At 29.6% G+C, this 24,904-nt stretch overlaps 1 protein-coding gene and 5 non-coding genes across 6 annotated transcripts in view; all 6 read right to left on the bottom strand.

The window, feature by feature from the left end:
- The window catches only part of LOC135962753 (saccharopine dehydrogenase-like oxidoreductase), a 485,871-nt gene extending 467,504 nt beyond the window's left edge, over nt 1-18,367 (bottom strand). The window contains exons 1-7 of the mRNA XM_065514625.1: nt 18,208-18,367; nt 18,008-18,133; nt 14,127-14,361; nt 13,858-14,050; nt 13,519-13,665; nt 12,980-13,318; nt 12,558-12,672 (exon numbers count right to left, since the gene is read on the bottom strand). Of these exons, the coding sequence (XP_065370697.1) occupies nt 12,570-12,672; nt 12,980-13,318; nt 13,519-13,665; nt 13,858-14,050; nt 14,127-14,361; nt 18,008-18,133; nt 18,208-18,327 (1,263 nt within the window). The 5' untranslated portion in view covers nt 18,328-18,367 and the 3' untranslated portion in view covers nt 12,558-12,569. The remainder of the gene's footprint in view (nt 1-12,557; nt 12,673-12,979; nt 13,319-13,518; nt 13,666-13,857; nt 14,051-14,126; nt 14,362-18,007; nt 18,134-18,207) is intronic.
- Nucleotides 987-1,059, bottom strand: TRNAV-CAC (transfer RNA valine (anticodon CAC)). Its single transcript has one exon. It is a non-coding gene; the product is annotated as a tRNA-Val (tRNA).
- Nucleotides 1,975-2,047, bottom strand: TRNAV-CAC (transfer RNA valine (anticodon CAC)). Its single transcript has one exon. It is a non-coding gene; the product is annotated as a tRNA-Val (tRNA).
- Nucleotides 3,297-3,369, bottom strand: TRNAV-CAC (transfer RNA valine (anticodon CAC)). Its single transcript has one exon. It is a non-coding gene; the product is annotated as a tRNA-Val (tRNA).
- Nucleotides 4,211-4,283, bottom strand: TRNAV-CAC (transfer RNA valine (anticodon CAC)). The gene has a single exon. It is a non-coding gene; the product is annotated as a tRNA-Val (tRNA).
- On the bottom strand, nt 10,450-10,522 carry TRNAV-CAC (transfer RNA valine (anticodon CAC)). Its single transcript has one exon. It is a non-coding gene; the product is annotated as a tRNA-Val (tRNA).
- Nucleotides 18,368-24,904: the final 6,537 nt, after the last annotated feature.

The raw sequence follows: 24,904 nt of genomic DNA, 5'->3' as shown, positions 1-24,904 counted from the left end.
TAATCGGTTAATTTAAAATTATTCGATTAACCGAATAATTTCAATTTTCATTTTAAATTGAAAATACAATAACGAATTTTGTGTACAAAAACATAAAAAACAGCAAATAAGGTATTTGAGATAATTTTTGATTAGAATGATATTAACATCTACTACATATTTATATTTCTGAAATCGCATGATTTGTTGAAAATTTATTTAAGAAATAGTAAAATGTCATAAAATATTCAAAGACGTTTTTCTCGAAACGACTTTTTTGAATTATGACGTTGTTGCAGAAAATGAGCGATGTGTGAGTTTTTTTAGGGTTTTAGTGAGATCTTCTGAAATAATCTTTTATAAAAATAATATAATTTAAACGATTTTTTCTTTAGATTTAATAAAACTTTTCTTGGAAAAAAACTCTCTCGCTGATTGTATATGTTGGAGAAATCATAAGCATGATAAAGAATATTCCTTTTTGGATTGTTTTAGATTTTGATTAATTTAATAGTTTCGTTTAGTTATGATAAAAGACTTATTTCAAAAAAAAGTTTCGTCTATACATGTAAATACAAAGTTTCAAATACATGTAAATTAATTATGTCAGTTGTTATACTTACTCACTAATCATGTTTATTGGATGTTCAAAAAATATCTAATTTTAATTTGAAATTTGTATTTGAATTGAAACGGAAAAATAAACACAAAAAATTGTTTAAAGTGCAAAAAAAAGGAATTTCAAATTAATCGGTTTATTTGTTATTTGAAAATCGGCAATTTCAAATTATTCGAACAGTTAACCGTCCAAAATTAATCGGTTAACCGATTAACGGTTAATCGATTGAATACCCTAGTTATTACGCTGTCCTATCAATATTGAATACCGCGTATCAATATTGTAATGATATTAAAGTTTTTTATATTCAAAAATACAATTTATAAAAATTAAATTAAATGAAAATGTATTAAATTAAAATTAAAAAAAAAACTGAACATCTAACATTTGTTTCCGCCCGGGTTCGAACCGGGGACCTTGTGCGTGTGAAGCACACGTGATAACCACTACACTACGGAAACCCGTACTGAACTTGTGGCAAAACTCTTATAGAAAACGGAGGAGTAAAAATTCTAGCAAATAATTTATTATTAGGGGCGTGGCAGTATTTTCTTAAAATATATATAGTAGTGGGAAAAATAATTGAAACAAGAATATTTTTTTTTTGAAAATAAAATTACTCAAAATTTAAATGTTAATTATCGTTACTTTTAACGACTATTTAGTTATTGCAAAATCGTATTTGATTTGCGTTTAATTTATACAGCATTTAAGTAATAAAAAGTATGTTTCTTTCTTTGTGACAAATTATTTAAATATGAAACACAATAGCAGAATCGGAGGATTTCGTTTTTGGAACCATTCCATTTTTAAATGAAAAACACGTAATTTTTACTACATGTTTATTAAAAAATTGCATTTGCATTATGAATTATGAATTAATGCTCTTTTATATTAAAATATTCCTATGTGTTTATATAATTTAAAGAGGACATAATAAGCTTTCACAATCAAATGAATCGGACCACAGCTTTACAAATATGAATACACAAAGTTCCAAACTTAGACCCCTTACACACTAGGCAATTTAGTTACGCAAGTCTCTTGTGTTTGTAGATGCCAGAGGTAATGTCAGGTTAAGGAGAAGAAAATTTGAAATTTTTTGTTGGGCAAGAGCCTTGCGCAACTAAATTGCTTAGTGTGAAAGGGGTCTAACATTCTCGTACGTTGTCGAATTTTGTCACTTTTCAAAAATATAAAATAGCCTGATTCGGAAAAATAACTGGTCAAAATTGATTTTGGGATATTGACTACAAACATGCAATTGCATGAAAATATTTCGATATCATTAAAAACCACAATCCTCCTTCCGACACCTTCAGAATCTTAATTTTGCATAAAATATTCCAATAGTTGGAAAAAAATCTGCCTGAAATTGTTTCCGCCCGGGTTCGAACCGGGGACCTTGTGCGTGTGAAGCACACGTGATAACCACTACACTACGAAAACTTCGGATAACGTTACAAAATAAACATTTGATGTTTATATCAATTTTCAATGAAATCCTTTGATATAAAATTAAGGTTTTAAACCATATTTTCATTATATTAAACTACAACAAACTGTTGTCAACGGTCTGGTAATCAAATTGGTTTCCCTTATCATTACAGAGTAAGTTATATGTATTATCCATTTTATTTCCCTTGCGAATAATTATTATACCCTTCACCTTCGTGAGAAGGGTATATATAAGTTAGTCATTCCTTTTGTAATTTCCACAATATTATTTTTGTATTTTGAAGTATAATTTAAATCGGCTGTGCCGAATATAGCTCTCTTACTTGTTTTTGTTTGAAATTGTTGCCTCGGAACAAGTTCTAGGAATATATTACAAATAAGAATTTTTTTTACAAAAATACTTTTTTTTAAATTTTTGTACAAACATAAAATGATTCCAAAATTGTGAATATAAATGGTAATCGGAATTCAATATATTTAGTTAGAAATTGATATTAATTAAAGCTCCATGACCGAATTGGATTTTATACCTGGGCATTTCCAGCGTAAATTCCACCCAGACCGAAAAATTAAAAGTCAATCAATTCAAATCAAATTTCGCTCCAAATATGTTTTATATATACAGTAATCATAGCTCCCATATATGGCACGCTTCCGAAAATCATTTTAACCATAAATCTCTTAAAAATGTTGGTATCCACATAAAATTCAACAGAAATAAGTTTGATATCGACATAAATTACGCGACAAAATTTCATGGCGATCCGATCATAATTGGTCATAGCTTAGAAATAAATTACTGAAATTAAAAACAAATGTTTCTCAGTGTAGGGTATTATATGATCATGCTTGACCGACCATACTTTCTTATTTCTTAACCAAAAATGTATGAAATGGAATTATAAATAACGTAACGTCACGTCAGATACTAAAGCTAACAAATAAAAAACGAGGAAAGATTTTCGCAGTCAAACCGCACTTCTGTTTTTGGTAATGTCACGCAATCGTATATCTTTGCTAATATCTTCCACTCCTTAGGGTCAATTGTTGCAATATTTTTTCTGAATAAAGGGTACTTCATTACTTCGCAAATATAAAAAAAAAAACTTTTTACAAATTTGACTTTTTCATTAGTTGTTTTAACATTTTGTCATACGCCATAATGGAAATGCCCATATCTATCATTATGATTTAAGGTTAAAAAGTATGTATATAAAAGGCATACACATATGGATTAGTTTGTTTCCGCCCGGGTTCGAACCGGGGACCTTGTGCGTGTGAAGCACACGTGATAACCACTACACTACGAAAACTTATGATAAGGTAGCAAAATAAACAAATAATATTTTATACATTTTTAATAAAATCCTTAACTCTTGCTAAATGGAACAAAAATATCTAGAAGAACAATTTTACATCCCAGTTGGCCACTTCATTGAAGGCAAATATTTACTCAAAAAATCGTAACCACTTTTTTAGCACAAATTTATTTGACGTCATCCACCAAGGATGATGAATCATCCTAAAAAATAAGATTTTGAAATAAATAAAAGAATTCACATATATTTTACTTAGTGGTTACGTTTTTTCGACAAATATTGTCCATGTGTGACCCTACCTTAAGACATCCTCAATGATAGGTGCACGACAATGTATATTCCTCGACGACATATGTATGTATATGGGACATCGAACAAATGTCGCAAAAATCATGGAAAGGAGCGGCAGTTGACAGAAGAAGACAACGGTGTTAATTGTTAATCTTGTCATTAATTGTAGTTGATATAAAACAGGTCTTACATAAATCGTCAAAGGCAATGACGTCTACTACGATTTGGCCAACTGGAATGATACGTATTGTTGTTGTGTTTGTGTAAAAGTTAACTTCTCAAAAAATAAAATCATATTCGGTCGATTCACATAAGTTGGATTAATATAATTGGTTTGAATGGCAATAACAACATTGTCAAACTATTGAGAAATATTACAACATTATGACAATATGACATGATATGATACCTTGTGAATCTACCAATTATATTAATCCAACTTATGTATGTAAATCATACGATTTTAAGTACTTTCGATGGCTTCAATATTTTTAAAAAGTTTCCCTTTAGAGTGAAAAAAGTCAAAAAGAGATTAAAGCTTCTTTGTTTCCGCCCGGGTTCGAACCGGGGACCTTGTGCGTGTGAAGCACACGTGATAACCACTACACTACGAAAACTTGTATGCTATTCGCGTCAAAGCTTTTATACAAATAAGGCGCAACAAAAATGAACAAAAAGTTAAAAATGAGTCACTGAATAAATGAGCAAAGACGTGTTTCTTTTAAAATATCAATAATTTATATTTATGAGTGATTTTCGGAAGTGGAACTTATATGGGAGCTATGACCACTTATAGACCGATCAACATGAAGTTAGGTGACATGACTTCAGTATATATTATTACGTTTTAACCTTTTTAAATCGTTGGTTTATTTCCTTTAAATAAACCGGATACTTTTTATTGCAAATAAAAACAGTTTAGTAGTTTAAAATTGTAACAACTCATTATTTATTGAAATGTACAACAACAACACTATGTGCTTTAATACACACACGCGCACTTAAATTACACTTTATAATGTACAAGACAGTTGATGTTAACTTTAACAGCGTCTCTGATAAACACAATGACGACTGCAACCTCTGCCACTATTTATAAACACGCCATTTTTCGTGAACCTTCTACAATGGTCTTAATGGACAACTACTCTATTCGAATTCTAGAGCTCTCAATGTAAATGTTCGCAGCTTGAACATTCATTGTTGCCATACTTTCAAACAATGCTAACAACAATGTTGATAAGTAGAAGCTTCTACTGATGGAAATGTTTATATGATGAATGTTGCCGGCAGTTGCTACAGACAGTTGAATACAAATTCGCTAGTGCAAATTTGTAACAATATAAAACTTATTTGAAACGAAATTTTTGTAAATACATTCCTATATAAATTAAACATTTATGACCGATAAAGTCCTCCCAAAGAGCTATGTAAAGTCAGATGAAGTGTTTCAATATAACATCTACAGTAGAGCAAATCTAAGTTATAATCTCAAGAAGACCACTGTCAGTGCTCCAGCGACTAGTAGCATTATAAGTTATTGTAGGCACAGTGATAAATTCAGCAGATGTTTACAACAGCAACACTTTTACACATCATTGAAACAAATTCCATAAGCATATAATTAATGACAAAGTTTCAAAGGAGTAGTATCTGAACCGCCTTTGTCGAGTTTGCCTACACCCAGCGAAAAAATGAACACATCCGTTCACCGTATGGTGTCAAAATGACACTAACCGTTGTCGATTTTGCAACATCGTTTTTCCCTCAGTGTATCCACATATAATTACTATAATTAATTTGTCAAAAATATCCCTTTGAAGCGAATACACATTTTTAAAGGTCAATATCCAGAAATGTCACTACTGAATACCATCTAAGATCAAGTGATTTTTTCAAGCATCCCACTAACGAAGATGCTTCCAGACGACGCTAATGTGCCTGAAATCCATCGGTTTAGTTTGAAAGGCTTTATTTCATCAAATGTTTTCTCAGACAGCGTTAGGGTTAATAGACATTTTATAAGATTTAAAATTTAAAAATCTCACTATACCAAATTGAAATTTCTGAGTCCAAGGAACTTCTTCCTCATTGAATCAGTGGGGGTACATAGTCTCTGATCCATTTAATCGGTTCTCTACGTTTGCAAGTCAATATAAGACATCTAGTCTGCAAATTGCCGATTTACAGAGCATTGTCCAGGACTGCTGTTATGGATTTTAATCTAACATAAACTCTAGATCTGGCATGCGATGAATAGGCACGATACAGATAACTGCCGGGAATACGGGTTTTAATTGAGCGCCCACTCTAGATATTCTATGTTTATCTTACAATAATAAGCACAGTGCGGGATGTGGTTATTCATCACGCATGTTGATTGTAACAATTTTTAGTAAGAAATTAAATTTTAAGCTTGGTGATCGATTTGGCTATGGCATTACAGTGTATGATTAAAAAATACATATAAAACATATACTAAGTTTATACGTAGCCTATTCGCAAATGAAAATAATTTGCAATTAACTAACTCTCTGTTTATATGTTACTTTGGTTACAGAAAATTTTTATTTTTTTTAAATGCAAAAATCTTGTTTGTCTTACAATCCAATTGAAGCAAAAACGCAATGACATATTTAAAAAACGATAGAAAAAGTAAAAACATTAAAATATATGGCAATTTTTAAAATCTTATTTGCAAATAGTGTCGTTAATCAGGAATTGTTTTCGTGAGTTAGCTATTCGCAAATAAAAAAATAATTCACTGTTTATACGGCAAATTTTTCTACTTTCAATATATTTATTTGCGAATAAGTCGTGCGTATAAACGTAGTAATACATATCGTCGCCCCGAAGTTATCTTCAAGTAAGTCAAACGATTTATATAAAAAAAATTGAGTCGAAAAAAGTTCGATATTTCTGTACAATGTAGTGCTTGAAATTCTATATCGATTAGTGTGGAAATTTCCAAAGTCATGGAGGAAATTTATAAAGTTATAACCATATTTAGCTCCTAAAAAAAATTTACAATTTTGTTGTTGGCCACATTTTACGAAATACTTATTAATTAATGGGACATACGTGAAAATGTACTGATAAAAACTACGCTCATTTTTTTCTCCAAAATTATCTTCACGTATATGAGTTATACTTGCAGTATGCTAAATTAACATTTAGTAATTAGTATTAATTAATTAAACCAACAATCTTTATTTTTGAGGTCGCTCTGGAAAAGTTATGGCTACTTCTAAAGTGTGTTTTTTTAAGCCGGATAGAACTTGAAATTGTAAAAAATTGCACAAAACAGTAAATTGTTACCAAAAAAAAATTTTATTCAAAAGAATACATGGCATTAACATTGGAAAATGATTTTGGGCATATGGCCACCACGGCTGTTTTTGACGAAGCGAATTATGGACATCAATTTTGGGCCACTTTGACATTGAATTGATGGAATTTCACGAATAACACGAACAATGTTGGCCTCCAATGCGTCAATTTGCATGTTTGTCAGCATAAAGCAGTGACTTCACGTGGTCCTAGAGGAAATAATCGAAGATATCAAATCGCTCCACCTTGGAGGCCAATTGACAGATCCATTTCTCGTAATCAAATCGAACCACGTCACGATAAATTTAATTCATATTTTTAAACAAAAACTCATTGATCATGGCTCAGTAACGATCTCCATTGACCGCAACGCGAGCTCCGGCTTCATTTTTGAAGAAATAAGGTCTGATGATGCCACCAGCATGTAAACCGCACCAAATGGTGCATTTTCTGGATGTGATGAAGTTTGTAGGCTTTGTTTATTAACAAACCAGTTAATCCAAAAATGAGCCTCATTGCTGCATGCAACTTTGCGATAAAACAGTCATCAATAAGTTGCGCGAATCAATAACTGATTTTAGAAGTACATTATTTATAATGATTTGCCAGAGTATACTGATCCTAAATGTCAAAAAGTGTGCGCAGTAGGACAGTTCGTTTGACAGTTAGTGCTTTCGCAAGTTCTGTCGTCCTTAAAAAAACCCTTTGTTATTAAAATTTTGGAAAGATTTTATAGTATTCTTTGGATCGACTCCTGTGTGCCTTAAAGTAGAAATAAAATAGTAACGTCTACTTTCCTTGACATTTTGTATAAAAGAAGTACTTGTAAACAATTGTTCAAAAATGTTCAGAGCCGACACATTCTCAAATTCAACAGATTTACACTGCACATAGAGCAATAGACCGATTCCTAAAATTAAAATAAACAATTTTTGAAAAAGAACCAAGTACATGCACAAGAATAAATAGACAAAAAGAAAGATATTCAAAGCCTATACCTTGTTATCAGAGCCGTGGGAGCCATTTCACAGATGATTTATTCCAAAATTAATCAGAACATAGTTAATCAGAACAACTATCTCAAAAAATACATATTTTTATTTTAAAATCAAAAAATGCATACTTACTGAGACGCCCTTTCTTACTGATACACCCTGTATTTTAAAATTACCGTTATAGATTGTATACTGTAAAATTCTTGAATATAGAATGAATTCGAAATGCCTATTATAATCAAAATAAAATATTTTTTTCTTTTTAAAAACTTGTTAAATATTTGTATTACATACGTGATAACACAAGTTTTTTATATTTACAAAATTTCATACACTTTTTATTGTATATCCACAAAAATGGCACATACGGCACTATAACACATGAAATTTTAAGGAAAAATGGATATACAACAAAATTGCACCACAATATCTCAGAAATTATAAGAAAAATTATTTTTTTTTGATTTTGTGATATACGGGAAGATAACTTGGGGACGACGATATGACAACATTAACTGTGAAGCAACTTTCGAACAATCGAGTTTTTTCCGTTAGATAATTCATGAGACTTCTAGAAGGTGGAGCTCTGTATATACAGCTACTGTCAAAATAATAGTACCACGACATTCATATTGTTATATTAAAATATTACGTAAAAACTGTTAAATTAATTTTTGTTGTTTTTGTATTAATTTATGCTTAATTCAATAAACTTTCAAACATTAAAAATAATTTTGAAAATTAGAAGCAAATTTTAAAGAAAAGCAACATAATATATAACTACCTACGAAATTCATCAGTCAATAAAATAGTACAAAGATAGAAATCGATTAAAATAAACAAAAATTAACCAGGACAAAATTTAATTTAGTAACAATTATTATGGTTTGTAACGTTCTTAACACGTTATTATTAAAAGTAAAATATTGCTGCCTTTTGTTTTCGTATTTTTTGGCAAAAAAGAGACCGACCACCTCCTACACATAAAGATTCTAAAATTTTTAAAATTTTGTAACCAACTTGTATACCAAATATATTTTTTCATTCCCCAAAATAAATTCTTAAATATTTTTGGTTTCCTTTTACCTTTTTTGTGACTCTTGGTCATCTAGTTTTAATAAAATTATGTTTGGGGATATCGCATCCTGTGCCACGACATTGACCTTTTAGCTGGAAACCCAAATTTATATCAATTTATCATTCCATGGATCATTCCTAGGGTCATAATTTCTTTGATTTATATCTGAGTATGATTTTATCAAGCATTTGATCATATAATATTGAATTATTTATTCCACATATTCAATATATTCTTCGAATGTTATAGTAGAAAAACCACGATCAAATTATAATTTTAAAGTCTGTGTGTTTTTAAGAAAAGATTATCTTATATTTTAGTTGAAATTGGATTCGGAGGACATTCTATAGAAGTCTGATATCAAACAATATAATTTGTTTAATTATTTGACCAAGAAGTTTTATGGTACTTGAATGTTGAAAAATGGTAATGTGATTTTGGAAATTTTACCTTTAATAGAGGATGTTATATTGTTATTGAAAAAGCTTTTCTAGGATTTAAATAATTTAAATTTTGTTCTTGTAATGGTCAGCGAATAACTGCAACACTAGTCGCCACTTTTGACCACCGTGCAGAACATAAATGCCTGATTTTCGAAACGGTGGGCCAAGAGTGTTATGATTAAAAGCGATAAGCGGTTTCGCAACCTGAAATTTATATTTAATATTTCAACGCATTGTTTTTTAAAACCATTTCTAAATATCTATAAATAGTTTTTTTCTGAATTAAGCTAATTGTATGTTCAGAAATCATAATTTTTGAATCTAGAGCTCACATACAACACTTTTTTTATACTAAAAAAATTTTATAAGCAAAATTAATTTTTTTGTTTTTAATTTTATTCATTTCGATATAAATTAATTCAAATTATAATATTATGGCGATTTTTTAAATCGAAAACATAAATATTCTATATTTTTCGACAATTTCTTACGATGGTGCTATTATTTTGACTTCACAAAATCTGGGTATTTTTCAAAAATACTTGATTGAAGAAATAGAGATTAATTAACGATATTCTATAAATATTTAATTAGAATTACTATGAAAATAAAAATATTTTCCATGTTGATTGCTTTAAGGTTCTGTGGTGCTATTATTTTGACCGGCACTGTAAGTAGTAACAACGAGTTGCGAGAGTGTCAGCGTGTCGTAGGGTCTGTTATGGTTAACATCAATCTTATTACCAGTGTGTAATATAAGTGAGTTTATTAAAAGAGAGTGACTACTTAAAATGTTGTGTAGATTTTAATAAATGTTTACAAATGTTTAAACTACTGGTCGCTTTTATTTACAATAAAAAAAACCGGTTTATTTAAAGGAAATATGTAATAAACACCGTCTTTAAAAGGTAAAAAAACGTAACAATATTGATTAATTTGTTTCCGCCCGGGTTCGAACCGGGGACCTTGTGCGTGTGAAGCACACGTGATAATCACTACACTACGGAAACTTCTGATAAGGTAACAAAATAAACATCTAATGTTTTTATTTAATTTTAATTAAATCATTTAACTTAATAAATGAATTCATGCCAAACTCCTATGAAATTTGCAAGTTTTCGCATATACAAAAATAATAATCTAGGTTTTAAACTAACCCAGCAAAAACTTTACTTACTTAGTAAGCCAGCAAGTAATATTGGAGCCAAGGCATAACTACTTATTATTTGACTGAAACACTACTTATCTTTGTTCGAGATTTTTAAAAAATTCGTGGGTCATGCTTACGAATGTACTTACAATCAGTTAAGAAATAAGTAGTAAATTCACAACAAGAATAAGTAGCTAAAAAAACACAAAAAAAATTGCCTTGTGTGTGGATCGAACAGTCACATTTTTGCTTGTGTTTGATAGTCAAGCTGCTAACTCACTGCTGTACGAGTTATTTTATTGTAAGTTAACAATAATTTTAACATCAACATATAAATGAATATGATATGAACAAAAAAAATAATGGCTTTGACAGGTGGCGAACCACTAACCTCCAGTTTTCCAGTCAAACACACTAGATAGCTGTGCTAAATGCAAAAGTTCATTACCAACCTGTATAAAAATAAGTATTTATTCTAGTAAATAAAATAATGTGCTGGGTAACCACCACTCATTACAAAATAATGCATGAAATAACTAGTTGTCATTACAAAAATTCACAAAATTTTAGCTGGGAAACTTCTGAAAAAGAAAAATTTTAATATTTTGATCTATTTGTACATTACTTTTCAAACTCATCGCTATTTCTAAAGATTATAGAATCCGTTCTTTATTGAACTTCGAGAAATATGCAAAGCTTTCAAAACACAGCCCTAATAACCTTCAATAGCTGTCTTCATATAACTTCCGGTCAAGTAACACAAGATCATATTGATGGAACATGATCTGAGATTTCATTGGGTGAGTCATTCAAACTTCGATAACACACAGTTTTAGGCTCCCTATGACATGTAAAATTAAATATTATTTGGCACGGGTTGTGAGGACGTCCACCCCCTGTAGAATGGGTTTTTAGCCTCGTAAAAAAAGATTACTTCTGGCACAACTGAGGTAAGAATGGATCAACTTGCTTAACACCTTCTGATCCCTCATTAATCATGCCAGCAGCAACATAAGACCAGAATGTGATCAAAACTCACCCTGTGGAATAAACACAATTCTATGGATATACTTCGATATCCCATATATTAAACAATTTTAAAATTGTTGCTGTTGTTACAACAACACTTATATCGAATTCGGTGTAGGGCATCATATAGTAGGGCTTGTTCGGTTTTGTAATATTGAAATTCCGCACATATAATTCAAGTGCTTATGTTTAAAACGAAAAAAAACAATTAAAAAATTGTCCGCCAAACAGATTTAATGGCCATTTTACTTTATTAATTGAGATAATTTAATTTTGGAAAAAATAGCAGCAACATTTTATCGACATAATACAATAAACAAGGTAATTATTAATCAAACTACAACTATAAAGTGTTTAATTTAATCAAAATTCATTACGCACAGTTGGTGTACACAATTTTAATTCACTTAAAGACAAACGGTTAGACGGACACATGGACGGACGGGCAGCCAAGTGAAATAAATCATTAATAATATATATTGGTAGAAAAAAACAGACAGTGACAGAGACAAAAATGAAACTAAACTGGTCTCTGGCGTTTCAGGTGTTAAAGGTGGCAGCAAATTAAGTTGACTTCAAACGCTGCGATATCCAAAGTTACAACTAACTGCACAACTCATTCAATAAACATCGTAAGTATGTACTACGCGTACATACGCGATACAAATGTTCATTATCTATGAAATTCACTTACTTACTTACTGAATGAATGAATGTCTGGCTGGCGCCTTGTGTGTGAATAAGTCTCGATTATGCGATTATAATTATACAAATTTGATTTGAATATCAAAACATTTATAGATTAAACCCAAATAAAATATATAAAAAATAAACGCAGGCTTTTATTAATTTTGTATGTTTATTTATATTAAATAGATTCATGTTTTTACAACTTCAAATTTCAAACCAGAAATGTTACGAATCAACTCTTCAATCAACTGGGTTTTGGCAAAAGCAAAGCCTGGTGGAATAACGCCGCCACTGAAAGAAAAACGAAAAAAATTAAAATGTAAAATTTCAACAATTAAATATTCAATATGTCATTATTATGGCTATATTAAGGCCGTATTAGCTGATCGATATTGTTATGTTTAAAATAGTTAGAAAATTTAGTTCGATCACAATTACGATCTGCCGATTCGTTCCTTATGATTTTAAGATCTTTAAAGCGAAAATAAGAAATATGTTATGGCTAATCTAAAATTTCATTACTTAAACTAAACTATTTATTTGACAACAAGATAATAATCTTCAACATGAAACTGTTTCCCTGTGAAATTTCTCATACCTTCCTGGCATATTTTTATGCTCTTGCAGTATGACTTTAGCACAGGTCAAGAGAGCACCACTGGTGAAACCATAACAGGGATCATTTCCACTAATTCTAACTACCACCTCTTTGTTAGGTGGTACCGACTCTGGACAGTCCTTGGTCCATCCTTTGCCTTTAAAGGTCATGGAAAATTCTAATGATTTTCTATTTGCTGGTACTGGTCCTTCGGCAGACATCAGACCGTTTGTGAAATATTTGGGATGTTTAAGTAATAGATTGCGTGTACAACTGAATTGAGCCATTACCATTAAGAAGAATAAATAAAATGGCAACGTAAAAGCGGTCCAATAAGATCTGCAAAAAAATAAATTAAAATTTTAAGATTTAAAAGAAAATTAAGGCCACAAGATAACATCTCGTAAATAATAACCCGGTGCGACAGAAAAAAATGGAAAGTGATACGAATATTGTGGTAGATGTTGTCGAGTAAAACAAGATACTAGTTACGGGAAAAGAATCTAGTTTTTTTCTAATATTTGATTAGTTAAACTTACTTAAATCCTTTGTAAATTTCAAATTGTATGGGTCTCTTTTTCTCCAAGACATAAGACAAACGTTGAGATCTCAGAACAGATGCACGATCTGTGTTGGGGAATGGCATGAAATAAGTATCCAAACCCTCACTTTTGTGGGGTAATAGTCTTAAATTGAATAAATTTATTATAAGTACATAATTATATTTCAATATTAACCCCCGTATTCATAAAAAATTTTAAATTTAAACAATGTTTTAAAGCAAAATTTCCATACAAAATTTGATTTTAAAATGTTTAAATTTAAAAATTGTTTATGAATACGACCTTAAATATCTATAGGTGAATATAACAACTTACTTCATTCCCAATTTTGGTCGCTGCGATGGCATTCTCTGCCTATTCAATTTGAATTGTAATCGCAACATTTCACATACATGTTGCATGGCATAGACTGCGCTATCCCAAGTGCCGCTATTCAATATAGCCTTCGATGATGGATCTTGGTAGTTAACATTAGTTTCCCAAAATAGTTCCACAGAATTTAAAGTGCCTGAAAAGATAAAATATTCACATTTACATATGTAAAAATATTTAATAAAAAATGTTTTATATTTAGGAAAACTTACCCGGGAAGTTCTTCTCAGCAAACACCACACCCATTTCAGTTGGTATACTTTCAAAAGCACATGATGATACTACATATACACCTTTTTCCTCAGCCAAATCATTGTATTTCAGTTGCATTTTATCGATATATTGAGGTTCACCGCTGATATCGATATGATGGGTACCGTTTGCTACACAAGCATTCACGACAGTTTCGCCATAAAACCGATAGGGTCCGCAGCAATTTAAAACAATCTGAAAATAAAAGGGTTGAGAAGATTATTTTAAATAAAATAATTTTGGAATGCATTATTCTGTTAAAATACATTTTTATAGGTTTGATATAATATTTTCACAAATAAGCAATTTAAAGCACGAGTAACTTAAATAAATATGTATGTTGGTAATTTAAAATTTTCTTTTTAAATTACATTAAAATAAATTGGAATCAACTGCTATGAATGAAATCATTGCGATTACTAGGGGTCCGATTTATATGCAAATGCATGTTTTTTCTTGAAAGTCCAAATAGAATTTAGACTAATTACACAGGTCAACAGCAAAAAAAGCTGGTTATCTAAGTTCAAAAATGGTTAAATTTCTGAATTCTATGGATAGATTTTTTAAAAAAATAGTTTTTTCTAAAACTTAAAATTTGTTTAAATGTTTCTCCACATAATTTATGATAACTCAAAAAGGGTTAGTCCGATATTATTGAAAGTAAACTTAGAAAAGTTCAAATTTACATAACCTTCAATATGGTTATAAATTGCATTTTAATCGGTTCAGTATTTTCGGAGTTATAATAACAAATTGAAGCAAAAAATATATTTTTTACGTGAAAATAGCAAATTTTTTTGTTTTAAAAAAAAATCATGAAAAATCGAAAACGGCAGAAATAGTTTATTTAGATTTGTTGCTTTATCGCAAAGCCACATGTAATACGAACAAAATGAGGTATCGATCATCGAACAAAAATCTAACAAAACCAAAACACATGTATAATTTACACTGAAAGTACACGCTTGTACGCACATACAATTTTCTGAAAATAGGCGAATTCACTTCATTGTGAATAAATTCTAAAATAATCCATCGATTTTTATGATCGATATCTCATTTTGTTTCCATTACATATAACTGCAGTTATATATATCATTATATTTTTATTATGAAATATTCGGACCAAATATCGTATTTTTAGTTCCATTATTTTCGGCCATATCATGTTATTAACAGCGGATGTTCGCTGAGGTGGGTCAACGTATTTCCATATATCTTTGTAGATTTATAGATTTTTATCTTCCAAAATTCCCCAACAGATTTGGTTTATCCCCAAAAAATCCCCAGATCCCCTAACCGAAAATTCTATCCCCATTGAATAAAAAAATCCTCTCTTTGGGGATAAATCCCCTAATCTGACAACACTGGTTGTACCGATTTTTCAAAGCACTTTTGAGAAACTAGAAATATTAGTAATGAATTAGGTCCTTTTGTTTTGGCTCCATCGTACTTAAAATTCAGTTGATGAAAAAAATTCAAGTATTTGTCTTAAATTGCTGGCCATTGGATTTACTAAGTCATTAATATAGACAATATGGATATCTAATGATAGATATTTCAAAGACCTTTGCAACGACGTATATAAGACCATAGTAAGTTGGACCTACAATGGGTCAAAATCGGAAAAAAATTTTCCAAACATTTTTTTTTTTAAATTTAAAATTTAAAAAAAAAAAATTTTAAATTCATAATAATATAACAATTCGAAAAAAAAAATTCCAAAAAATGAAAAAAAAACTACTTTGGAAAAAAAATAAATTTTGTTTACCTAAAAATATTTAAAATTTGTGTTTTGAAGTATAATTTGGAGAAGCGTATATAAGATTCGGCACAGCCGAATATACCTCTCTTACTTGTTTTTATATAAAACTGAAATTTGTGTTGATACATACTTGTATAAATCAGACATTTATGTGGGGGGGGGGGTGCTAGGTAATGGACCGATTTCAACAAATAATCTTCGTCCTTGAGGCGAAAAATACTCATGTACCCCATTTTATCGAAATAAATATATATACAAAATTGGGACCTGTACTTTACGTACAAGTTTACATAGACAGCTATACAGACGGATATCGTTAAATCGATTCAGACACTGAGTCATCGGTTTACTTTAATTTGGTTATTAGACTAATATTTTTGGTCGTTATATTGAAGATTTTCTACAGAAAATGCTGGTATACTAAGGATTTTCTATATACAAATTATTTTCCATGGAAAACATTGTTGTACACATGATTTTCTATAAAAGAAACAGTTATCTATAGCAGCAAATCATTCTGAGTTTGTAGTATACTACATTATTATTATTATTTTATACATAAAGACTAATTAACAAATTATAATTTGTTAATTAGTCTTTATGTATAAAATACTAAAAATTGTTTCAAAGAATCAAATGGATCTCCGTAGTACCATGGTACTTTTCATTATGAAATAGTATCAAAAAAATATGATCGTATCAACTTTTCCATCCCTGATATATATGTAACTATAATTTCGCACTCAATGAGCTTTAAAGCTTCTCTCATACAAAGTAACATATATTTTATTTAGTTTACAATTAGTTAAAGATACATATATAGTTATACCCTACACTACCATAGTGGGGAAGGGTATATTGCGTTTGTAACGCCCAAAAATATCAGTCACTGTCTGAGTCGATTCTGGTTGTCTATGTGAACCTTGTGTGCAAAGTACAGGACGCAATTTTGAAGATAATTCGATAAGATTTGGTGCATTGCTGCATTTTTAGACTCAAGGACAAATTCTATTGAAACTTTTTTGTCATAAATATCTAAATTATACTAGGTATCCACAAAAATTTTCTCCACAAATAAGTTTTAAATAAAAATAAATCACATTTAAAATTTTTATACGGATCGATCCATAATACCATAAAAGGTCCTCATCAGAAAATCACTTTACACAGAAAGAATTATTGCTAAAATATTTTCAAACAATCGCCTGTGTGAAATTAATTTTATTTTCTATAAATATTTTTATAGATTCTATTAATGTTTTTGATCGATTTTTATTTTAATACAACACTTGGGATAACGAGCATAAATCTTTTAAAAATGTTGGTATCCAAATAAAATTCAACTCATATAAGATTCGTATATATGGAAATCATTCGTCTTTATTTTATTACAATCGGTCTATATCCTATATACTTCTAAAAATCAATTACGAACTCAAGTTTTTGAAAATAATTTTACTGATATACTGAGTGTAGGGGTTCGATTTGACCGGTTATACTTTCATACTTGCTTTAATTTCTGAATATTCTCAAATAAAATAATTAATAATTGGCTAATTTGAAAAGAGCATTTTTGCTTGATTGACATGACTTGCAATTATAATTTCATTCAAATGTAGTGTAGTGAAAGGTATTTTTAAATTTAATGATTCCCATGGCATTACACCTCCCTAGCACCACCGCTCTAAAAACTTGTATTTGTTTTACATCAGTCGCATTGTAAACTTTATACATACATATTCATAAATACAAATGAATTAATCTCGAACAAAGCCGATTCTATAAATACACTAAGCTACAAAATAATAACAAATTTATTATATTAGACAATTGAATTAGTTGAATTTAGCCATTTCTAAATCGATGTAAAATGCTAGAAAATATGAGAAAACCCTTTTTTCTAAGTTTTTTAACTTTGGCAGTAATTAATTTAGAAATGGCTATATGACGTGTTCTAAAAAAAGCTATCTTTCACTTAAGTTGATTGCAAAATGTTTGAATTTTTGTTCACTGTAGCCTAGTGTATTTTTCTAATATTAGAATAAATTAGTAATTTAAATAAACAAAATCATTTACCTTGCACTTTTTAGCCATATTATCTATAGAGGTCTCATCGCTGACATCAGCCACAATGATGGGTATGTGTGACAAATCTTTTCCAACCTTCTCGCCCACTTCTTTTAAGACTTGCTGCAATTTACCCTAAAATATTTTTTGTTGTGCATTTTTAGAGAAATACTCAAAATTAAATAAGAAATAATCTATTTAACACTCACCTCATTTCTGCCCGCTATACCCCATTTGAAATTTTTCAATATTTCTAATGCATCTCCAACGACAATTTTACCGGTAAATCCGGTGGCACCAAAAATGATAGCATCTAGTTTCTCGGCCATGTTACCTGTTTCACAAAACACACTAAACTGAAATTTGAAATTTGTTTGAGCTTTTTAAATATTTCGTCAAAAGTCAAAGCTTATATTAGACGACAAGAGTCAGTCTCTCATTATCGCATTGGACATGAGGGTAAAACGAACATTGTATGCAACTTCAAAATACAATTTAGTGACTAGATGATTACACAAAATATGTATGTATTAACTATATCAAATATTATCTGTATAGTTATACATATGTATGTATGTATCTATGTTAGTATTTGGAATGATAATCTCTCTCTATAATAGCTGTAGTCAAAGTTGCCAAATGTTTTTTAAACCAATCACCAAAAATATGGGTGGTATATTAATATATCATTCCGTTTGTAATACATCAACATTTAGGTTATAGACCCACAAATATAAATATATTCTGGGACGATGTAACTACTTATGTCCAACCGAAACAATCAAAACACGATAGGGCCTAAACCAGGAGAAAAAATATTGAACCAATAAAAAGTTTTGAATCAAAATATATATGAAGAACTTTGTAAATGCTTGAATGTAGCAAGGTGAAATTTACGACTGATATTTAATATTAATAGAAAATGTGAAATTAACTAAAACGCGTTGAACAAGATATTGATAAAAATCCTACAACTACGTCTGTGTTTATTATAATCAAAACAGAATTTTGAGTTGTTTTTATTAACAAAATAAAAACCTTAATAGTTGAATACGCTACTTTTGAGGTTTTTAATATATGTATTAACATCGTTTGCAAACAATTTTAATTTGATTATGCAGTATTTCAAATTGTAGTCGTAGAACTGGTTTATCCAAAGAACAACAATAAGGGTACTCATTTAAACGCTTAAGTTTCCCATTTGTGCAAATGGGCAAATTTGCGCGACATGTTTCATGAACCCACCTTTTCAATTTTGTGCAAGTTTATACAGAAAATTTATATTTGTCAAATAAAAATAAATAAATACAACAAAAGCTTTAATATTTTTTTTTTCAAATTGTATAAATTTTAATTTTAAAATGTTGAATGAAAGTTAAATCTTTGGAACAAACGGTGGTATACATAGTTTGGAGGACTTTGTTTATGTTCTAGCTGTTGGTTAATGTTTTCATACACAATGTAATTTAATACAATCATTCTGTTCCAAAGTTACACAATTTTAACATGCACAAAATTTTTATATTTTATTTGATTTTTATTTCTTATAAATAAAAGTAAACAAAAGCAGCTGATTCATCAAATGCACAATAAATACAAGTTTGCGAGTCTAAATTGTCGCGCAAACTTATCGGAGTTGTGCAAACGAATTTCCATACATTTTTTGACATTTCATTTGCGAGAGTGTAAAAATGCACAGATTGCACAGTTTGCGAGGCTTTTAAGCGTTTACATGAGGACCCTTAATGTAATATTTTAAAATTGCTGTTTTCCATAATTAAGTTGTTTGAAATCTATATTGACTTTTATCGATATATTATTTATTTTTGTAAATATTATTAACGATTTAAGACAGACCGAAATTATTGAAATCCTTATTATTACTAATATAAGAGATGTTTTAGTGTCGCATGTAACAATGGTTGAGGTATAAAATCCGGACGGATTAAAACGAGCATAACATTCAAATGAAACAACGTATGTATGTTAACATTGTATACACGAAATTAAAGGTAAATTTTTAAGCTTTAATCTGCAGGTTTATGTGTCTTTATTTCGAATACATTTGCTGGCCTTTCTTTTTATGCCTCCTATTAATAGCTGCACAACTTTATTTCCCACTTCTACCGCTATTCCAGCATATTTATTCCACTTTGTTCTCATCAAAATCTTGTTATTTACTGTACCTGCACTCTTTTTCAATTTACGTTTAACAATTCTCCAATATATCTCGATTGGACGAAGATTTGGGCATTTGCTTAATTGATGTGTTTTGCTATAACATCAATATTTATTGAGTAATGACAATTTGATTAAAACTTTGTATCAGATGTGTGATGTCTTATAAATGACAACAATCGCTTTTCCAAACTATCTTTTTATATATAATTCTGAAAATTCTTTAAAAACATTTCTCAAAATCTTGACTCTTCTAACAGCAGCTGCGGATTGTCTACCAAATTAATATTTTTGTTCAATTTTACGTATTCATATTTAAAGACCAAACAACTTTGAGCTGCCGAGATGTAAAATTTCTGACCTGATATCTGCCAAAAATCAGATTTTGGGTTTCTTTTAACATGACAAAGTCGGATTTTCTAGATATTTGTGCACAATTTTATCACTAACTTATTTTTCCAATGTGTCTACACTTTTTAAAACTAAACATAATGACTTGCAATTCATTGTAGAAAAGCGGTAGATTTGTTGTTAAAAACATATGTAAATCTTTCTCCATTTTGATAACTGGGAGCTTTGTTATGATTACTACAGTGCGTATGGATTTTAAGTGGCCACTTCTTTATCATAAAAATGGTATAAATTTGTTTGTATTTTTGAACTTTTCATATAAATTTACTGTAAATTTTTAAGCTAAAATTTATACAAGTTATAGACATAAGCATGGCAACACTTTTAGCATAGAGACTGATGATAAAGTTGTTTGTTATTATGACTAAATATTTAATACTTGGAGTAATTTTATAAAAAGCTATTTCTGACCTTTGTCAATGTAGATACAAATGTACATACATATATATCGTTACCTTAATATTGAAAGGCCCTAACCCGTGCTTTTTTTTAAGTCAAAATTTTTTGGCTACAAAAAAAAACACGAGTTAGGGTCTTTCTATATATGTATGTATATAACAAGTCAGAGAGATATATTCGGCTGTGTGGTATATTATATACCCTTCACCAAATTATACTTAAAAATAATTTTTTTTAAATATTTTAATTTTTAAAATTTGTTTTTTAATTTTTTTAAAAAGTTTTTTCCAAATTTTTAAAAAAAAATGTTTGATGAAGAAAAATAATTCGGGTTAAAAAATATTTTTTGACCCATTGTAGGTCTAACTTACTATAGCCTTATATTGCAATGGACTTTGAAATATCAGATTATTTGTGTTTGTTTGTTTTTTTTGTTTCTCTCAACCCCAAACCTAAAATGTTCTCGAATAAATCACTCTTTCAGTGATATATCACAAATATAATTTTTAAATGGCTGCGAATGAAAATTTATCATTGAAATGAAAGTGAACTCGTTATTTTCGGTATCTGGTTAATTTGTTTGTTTGTGACTTATAGGAGCCTAATCCACAGATCCTCTTGAAATTTTTACTGTGTATTCCTCTATATCTGGAAGGAACATGTGAGAGTGGAATATTTGGTGAACTATAATGATGGAAGTTTTAACATTTTGCCCGAATATCTCCCATACAATTTAAATCCTTAATTTCGAATATCTGATGAATCATTTATACTCGTAAATGTATTTAAAGGAATATCTATTAAGAAATTTTAAAAATATGTATTTAAAAAATATCTCAAAAACTGTACGTACGCACGATGAAGTGCTAAAATTATATAAAAAATATGTAAAAAATTGTTTTATGTATAGTAGAGTTATTATGAGCAAATAATCAGTTACTGAGTCAGTTAGTTAATCAACTTTTATCTATCAAAATTTTTTCGAATATTTTCGATTAGAATATGCAACAACAATCATGTGATAAACATTTCTAATGTATCAGTCCCGCTAACCACAAAAATAGTAAATTTTTTAAAATTCTATTCCTACATGGTTTTCAAGTAAAATTTTATATGTTACAATCAAATATTAAAGAAATTAAACATAGAACTTTTAATTTCGATTATTTTTGTACTTGTGCACTGTGGTTCCAAATCAAAATCTAGTGGACAAAATTATGAAAATCGGTATCTTCAGAATTTGGAAAAACTAAGTTTTTTCGGAAGCTGACAATCTGCTCTCCTCCAATACAAATGGGTTTTTCGATTGGACATTTCGTTTTCTCGACATAAGCGCCAGAAGTTCTACAAATTTTGAATCATATTTTCCATAATTTTTTTTAATATTTTGCTGCTTTACTTAATTAGATATATGTCAATTGTTTTACCATATAGAAATTCATACTTCAAAACACAGATAAACATTGATATAGGCTTTTATTAAGTGTATATCTTATATTTATGGTCTTCTCCATTTTCCAGTTATAGTTCTTTAAACTTGGTTCTCAAATATACTGATATTTTTTTTCTAAGAATGTTATATAGCTTGCCAAAAAAAAGACCATCGAAGCCCGTCCAATGACTATATACATCATTTAAAGAAACTTCTGGGGAATGTCTTTGTAAAAAAATTGTAGCCGCCAGCACCCGCCGAAATACTTTTGTTTTAATTTTTACGGAATGGAATTTTTAGAAATATTTCTTTATTTATTATTGATTTTTATATATCTAGACCCTACTGTTACTTGAAATATAGTAAATACAGATCTTTTTAAAAATTTAGTTTCAAAAATACATGAAAACGTATTTTTTAATTTTTCATTAATGTTTTTTATATGTATAAGGAGTGAGATCGAAAAATTCTTAACATACATATATGTTTATAAAAAAGAAACCACTAAACTTACAGCTTTAATTTTTTTTTTATTTGATTGAAATTATTATTACAATTTACAAAAAAAATTATTTTTATAGCTTTAATCACTAGTGATGAAATTTTGAACCTTTTTCGGAAACCCTTCCATTAACGTTTTTATAGTGCTTTCTGTCACTTTGCTCGAACATGTAGTCCATCTCCGTTTAAAATCTACCACACTTTTGGACACCTTTTTTGTACTCTTCAATTCTCTTTTAACAAGAGCCCAATATCTCTCCACTGGCCTTAGCTCCGGGCAGTTTGGAGGATTTGCCTCTCTTGGTACAAATACCACATTATTGTTCTTGTACCACTCAAGGGCTTGTTTGCCATAGTGACAGGATGCCAAGTCAGGCCAAAAATAAGTGGACACATTATGAAGTCTTATGAATGGAAGCAGCCTTTTTTGTAAACATTCCTTGATGTAAATTTCGGTATTTATAGAGCCCGTTGTAACAAATGAGTGGCTTCTTTTGCCGCAACTGCATATTGCTTGCCATACCAAGAACTTTCTGGGAAATTTTGTCTGCTTTTGGGTCCTAAACTTTTCTTCAACATTCCCTCGAGCATCAGCAACATAAAATTTTTGACCTGGAAGTTGCGAAAAATCTGCCAGAACATACGTTTCGTCATCCATTATGCAGCAAGAATATTTTTTTATAAAACTTGACTTCAATTTCCGTGCTCTGTTTTTGGCCTCTAAATTTTTAGTAGCGTTCCTGTCAGGAACTTTTTGAGCCTTGTATGTTTTTAAACCTGCATTAGCTTTAACTTTTCGTACCAAATAGTCCGAGCACTGAGCTAACCGGGCTGCTTTCCTACCGGATGTGTTGGGAGCTCTTTTGAAAATGCGTTCTATTTTTTTGGCTTTAGAAACATCATGTGGACCATTCCTTCTACCTGAACCAGGTTTTCTATCAACTGACAAGTTCTCCCGGTACTGTTTAATAACATTGGAAACAGTTTGACGGCAGACCTTTGTATGCTTGGCCAACTTTTTGTAAGACCAAGTTGGGTTTTGTTGAAAATATTTAATAATTTCAGTACGCACTTTTTTCTGGTCACTCATTTTAATCAGATTAACAAAAAAATTAATATAATTGACATTACACATAATAACTGACATGTTTTTCAAAGGTAACTTGATCAAAAAAAAATTCAAATAATACTTGGGTTAAAAAATGTAATGAAAAACGTGTGTTAAGAATTTTTTGATCTCACTCCTTATCTAGACCCTACTGTAACTTGAAAAAGAATGTATATTGATGTTTTAAACATTTTTTTGGAATCGGAGATACCAATTCTATATAAAAAGAGCGCCAAATAATTTAGTCCACCTAGATTTTGATTTGGAACCACAGTGTTGTGGTACTTTATAAATACATTTAAAATTTATAATGGTTATTCGATCACAAAAAATGTTTTTCTTTTCGTTACCTAGAGTTCAATGTTGACGAATTTTTTTGTTTATGCATGCAGAGAACAGAACTGTAAATTATAACATTTGCCCAAATGTTCAAGTCATATTTTGTTCTACTCTCTCAAATCGTTAAAAATAATCGAATTATCTAAAAAGTTCCATATATTTCAAACATAAAATTACTAATTTAAAAATTTTCGTAAATATTTACATTAGGGTGTGATGATTTTTATTGATGACTGGCAAATGATTCTACAACGAATTATAAACAACTTTGCCCCATAAACCATAGGTATAAAATGGATTTTGACCTTGCGAATTATTATAATAAAAATAAGTGCCAAAAACATCTGATTTGAAGAACCCCTAATGATCGAACTCTGGTCAAAAGAATTTTGAAATATTCTTTGCTCAAGACGATTTTTGGGTCGTTGAAAATATGAACATTTTTTATATAAAGTTATAACATTGAGCCTCGATAATTGAGCCTTGTATCACCATAAAGAACTGATTGAAAATAAAACATTTTAAAAAAACCTAATTA

This window comes from Calliphora vicina, chromosome 1 (assembly GCF_958450345.1).
Source record: "Calliphora vicina chromosome 1, idCalVici1.1, whole genome shotgun sequence".
Lineage (NCBI taxonomy): Eukaryota > Metazoa > Arthropoda > Insecta > Diptera > Calliphoridae > Calliphora > Calliphora vicina.
Note: the sequence above shows the minus strand (reverse complement) of the source record. Positions and strands in the feature narration are given on the sequence as shown.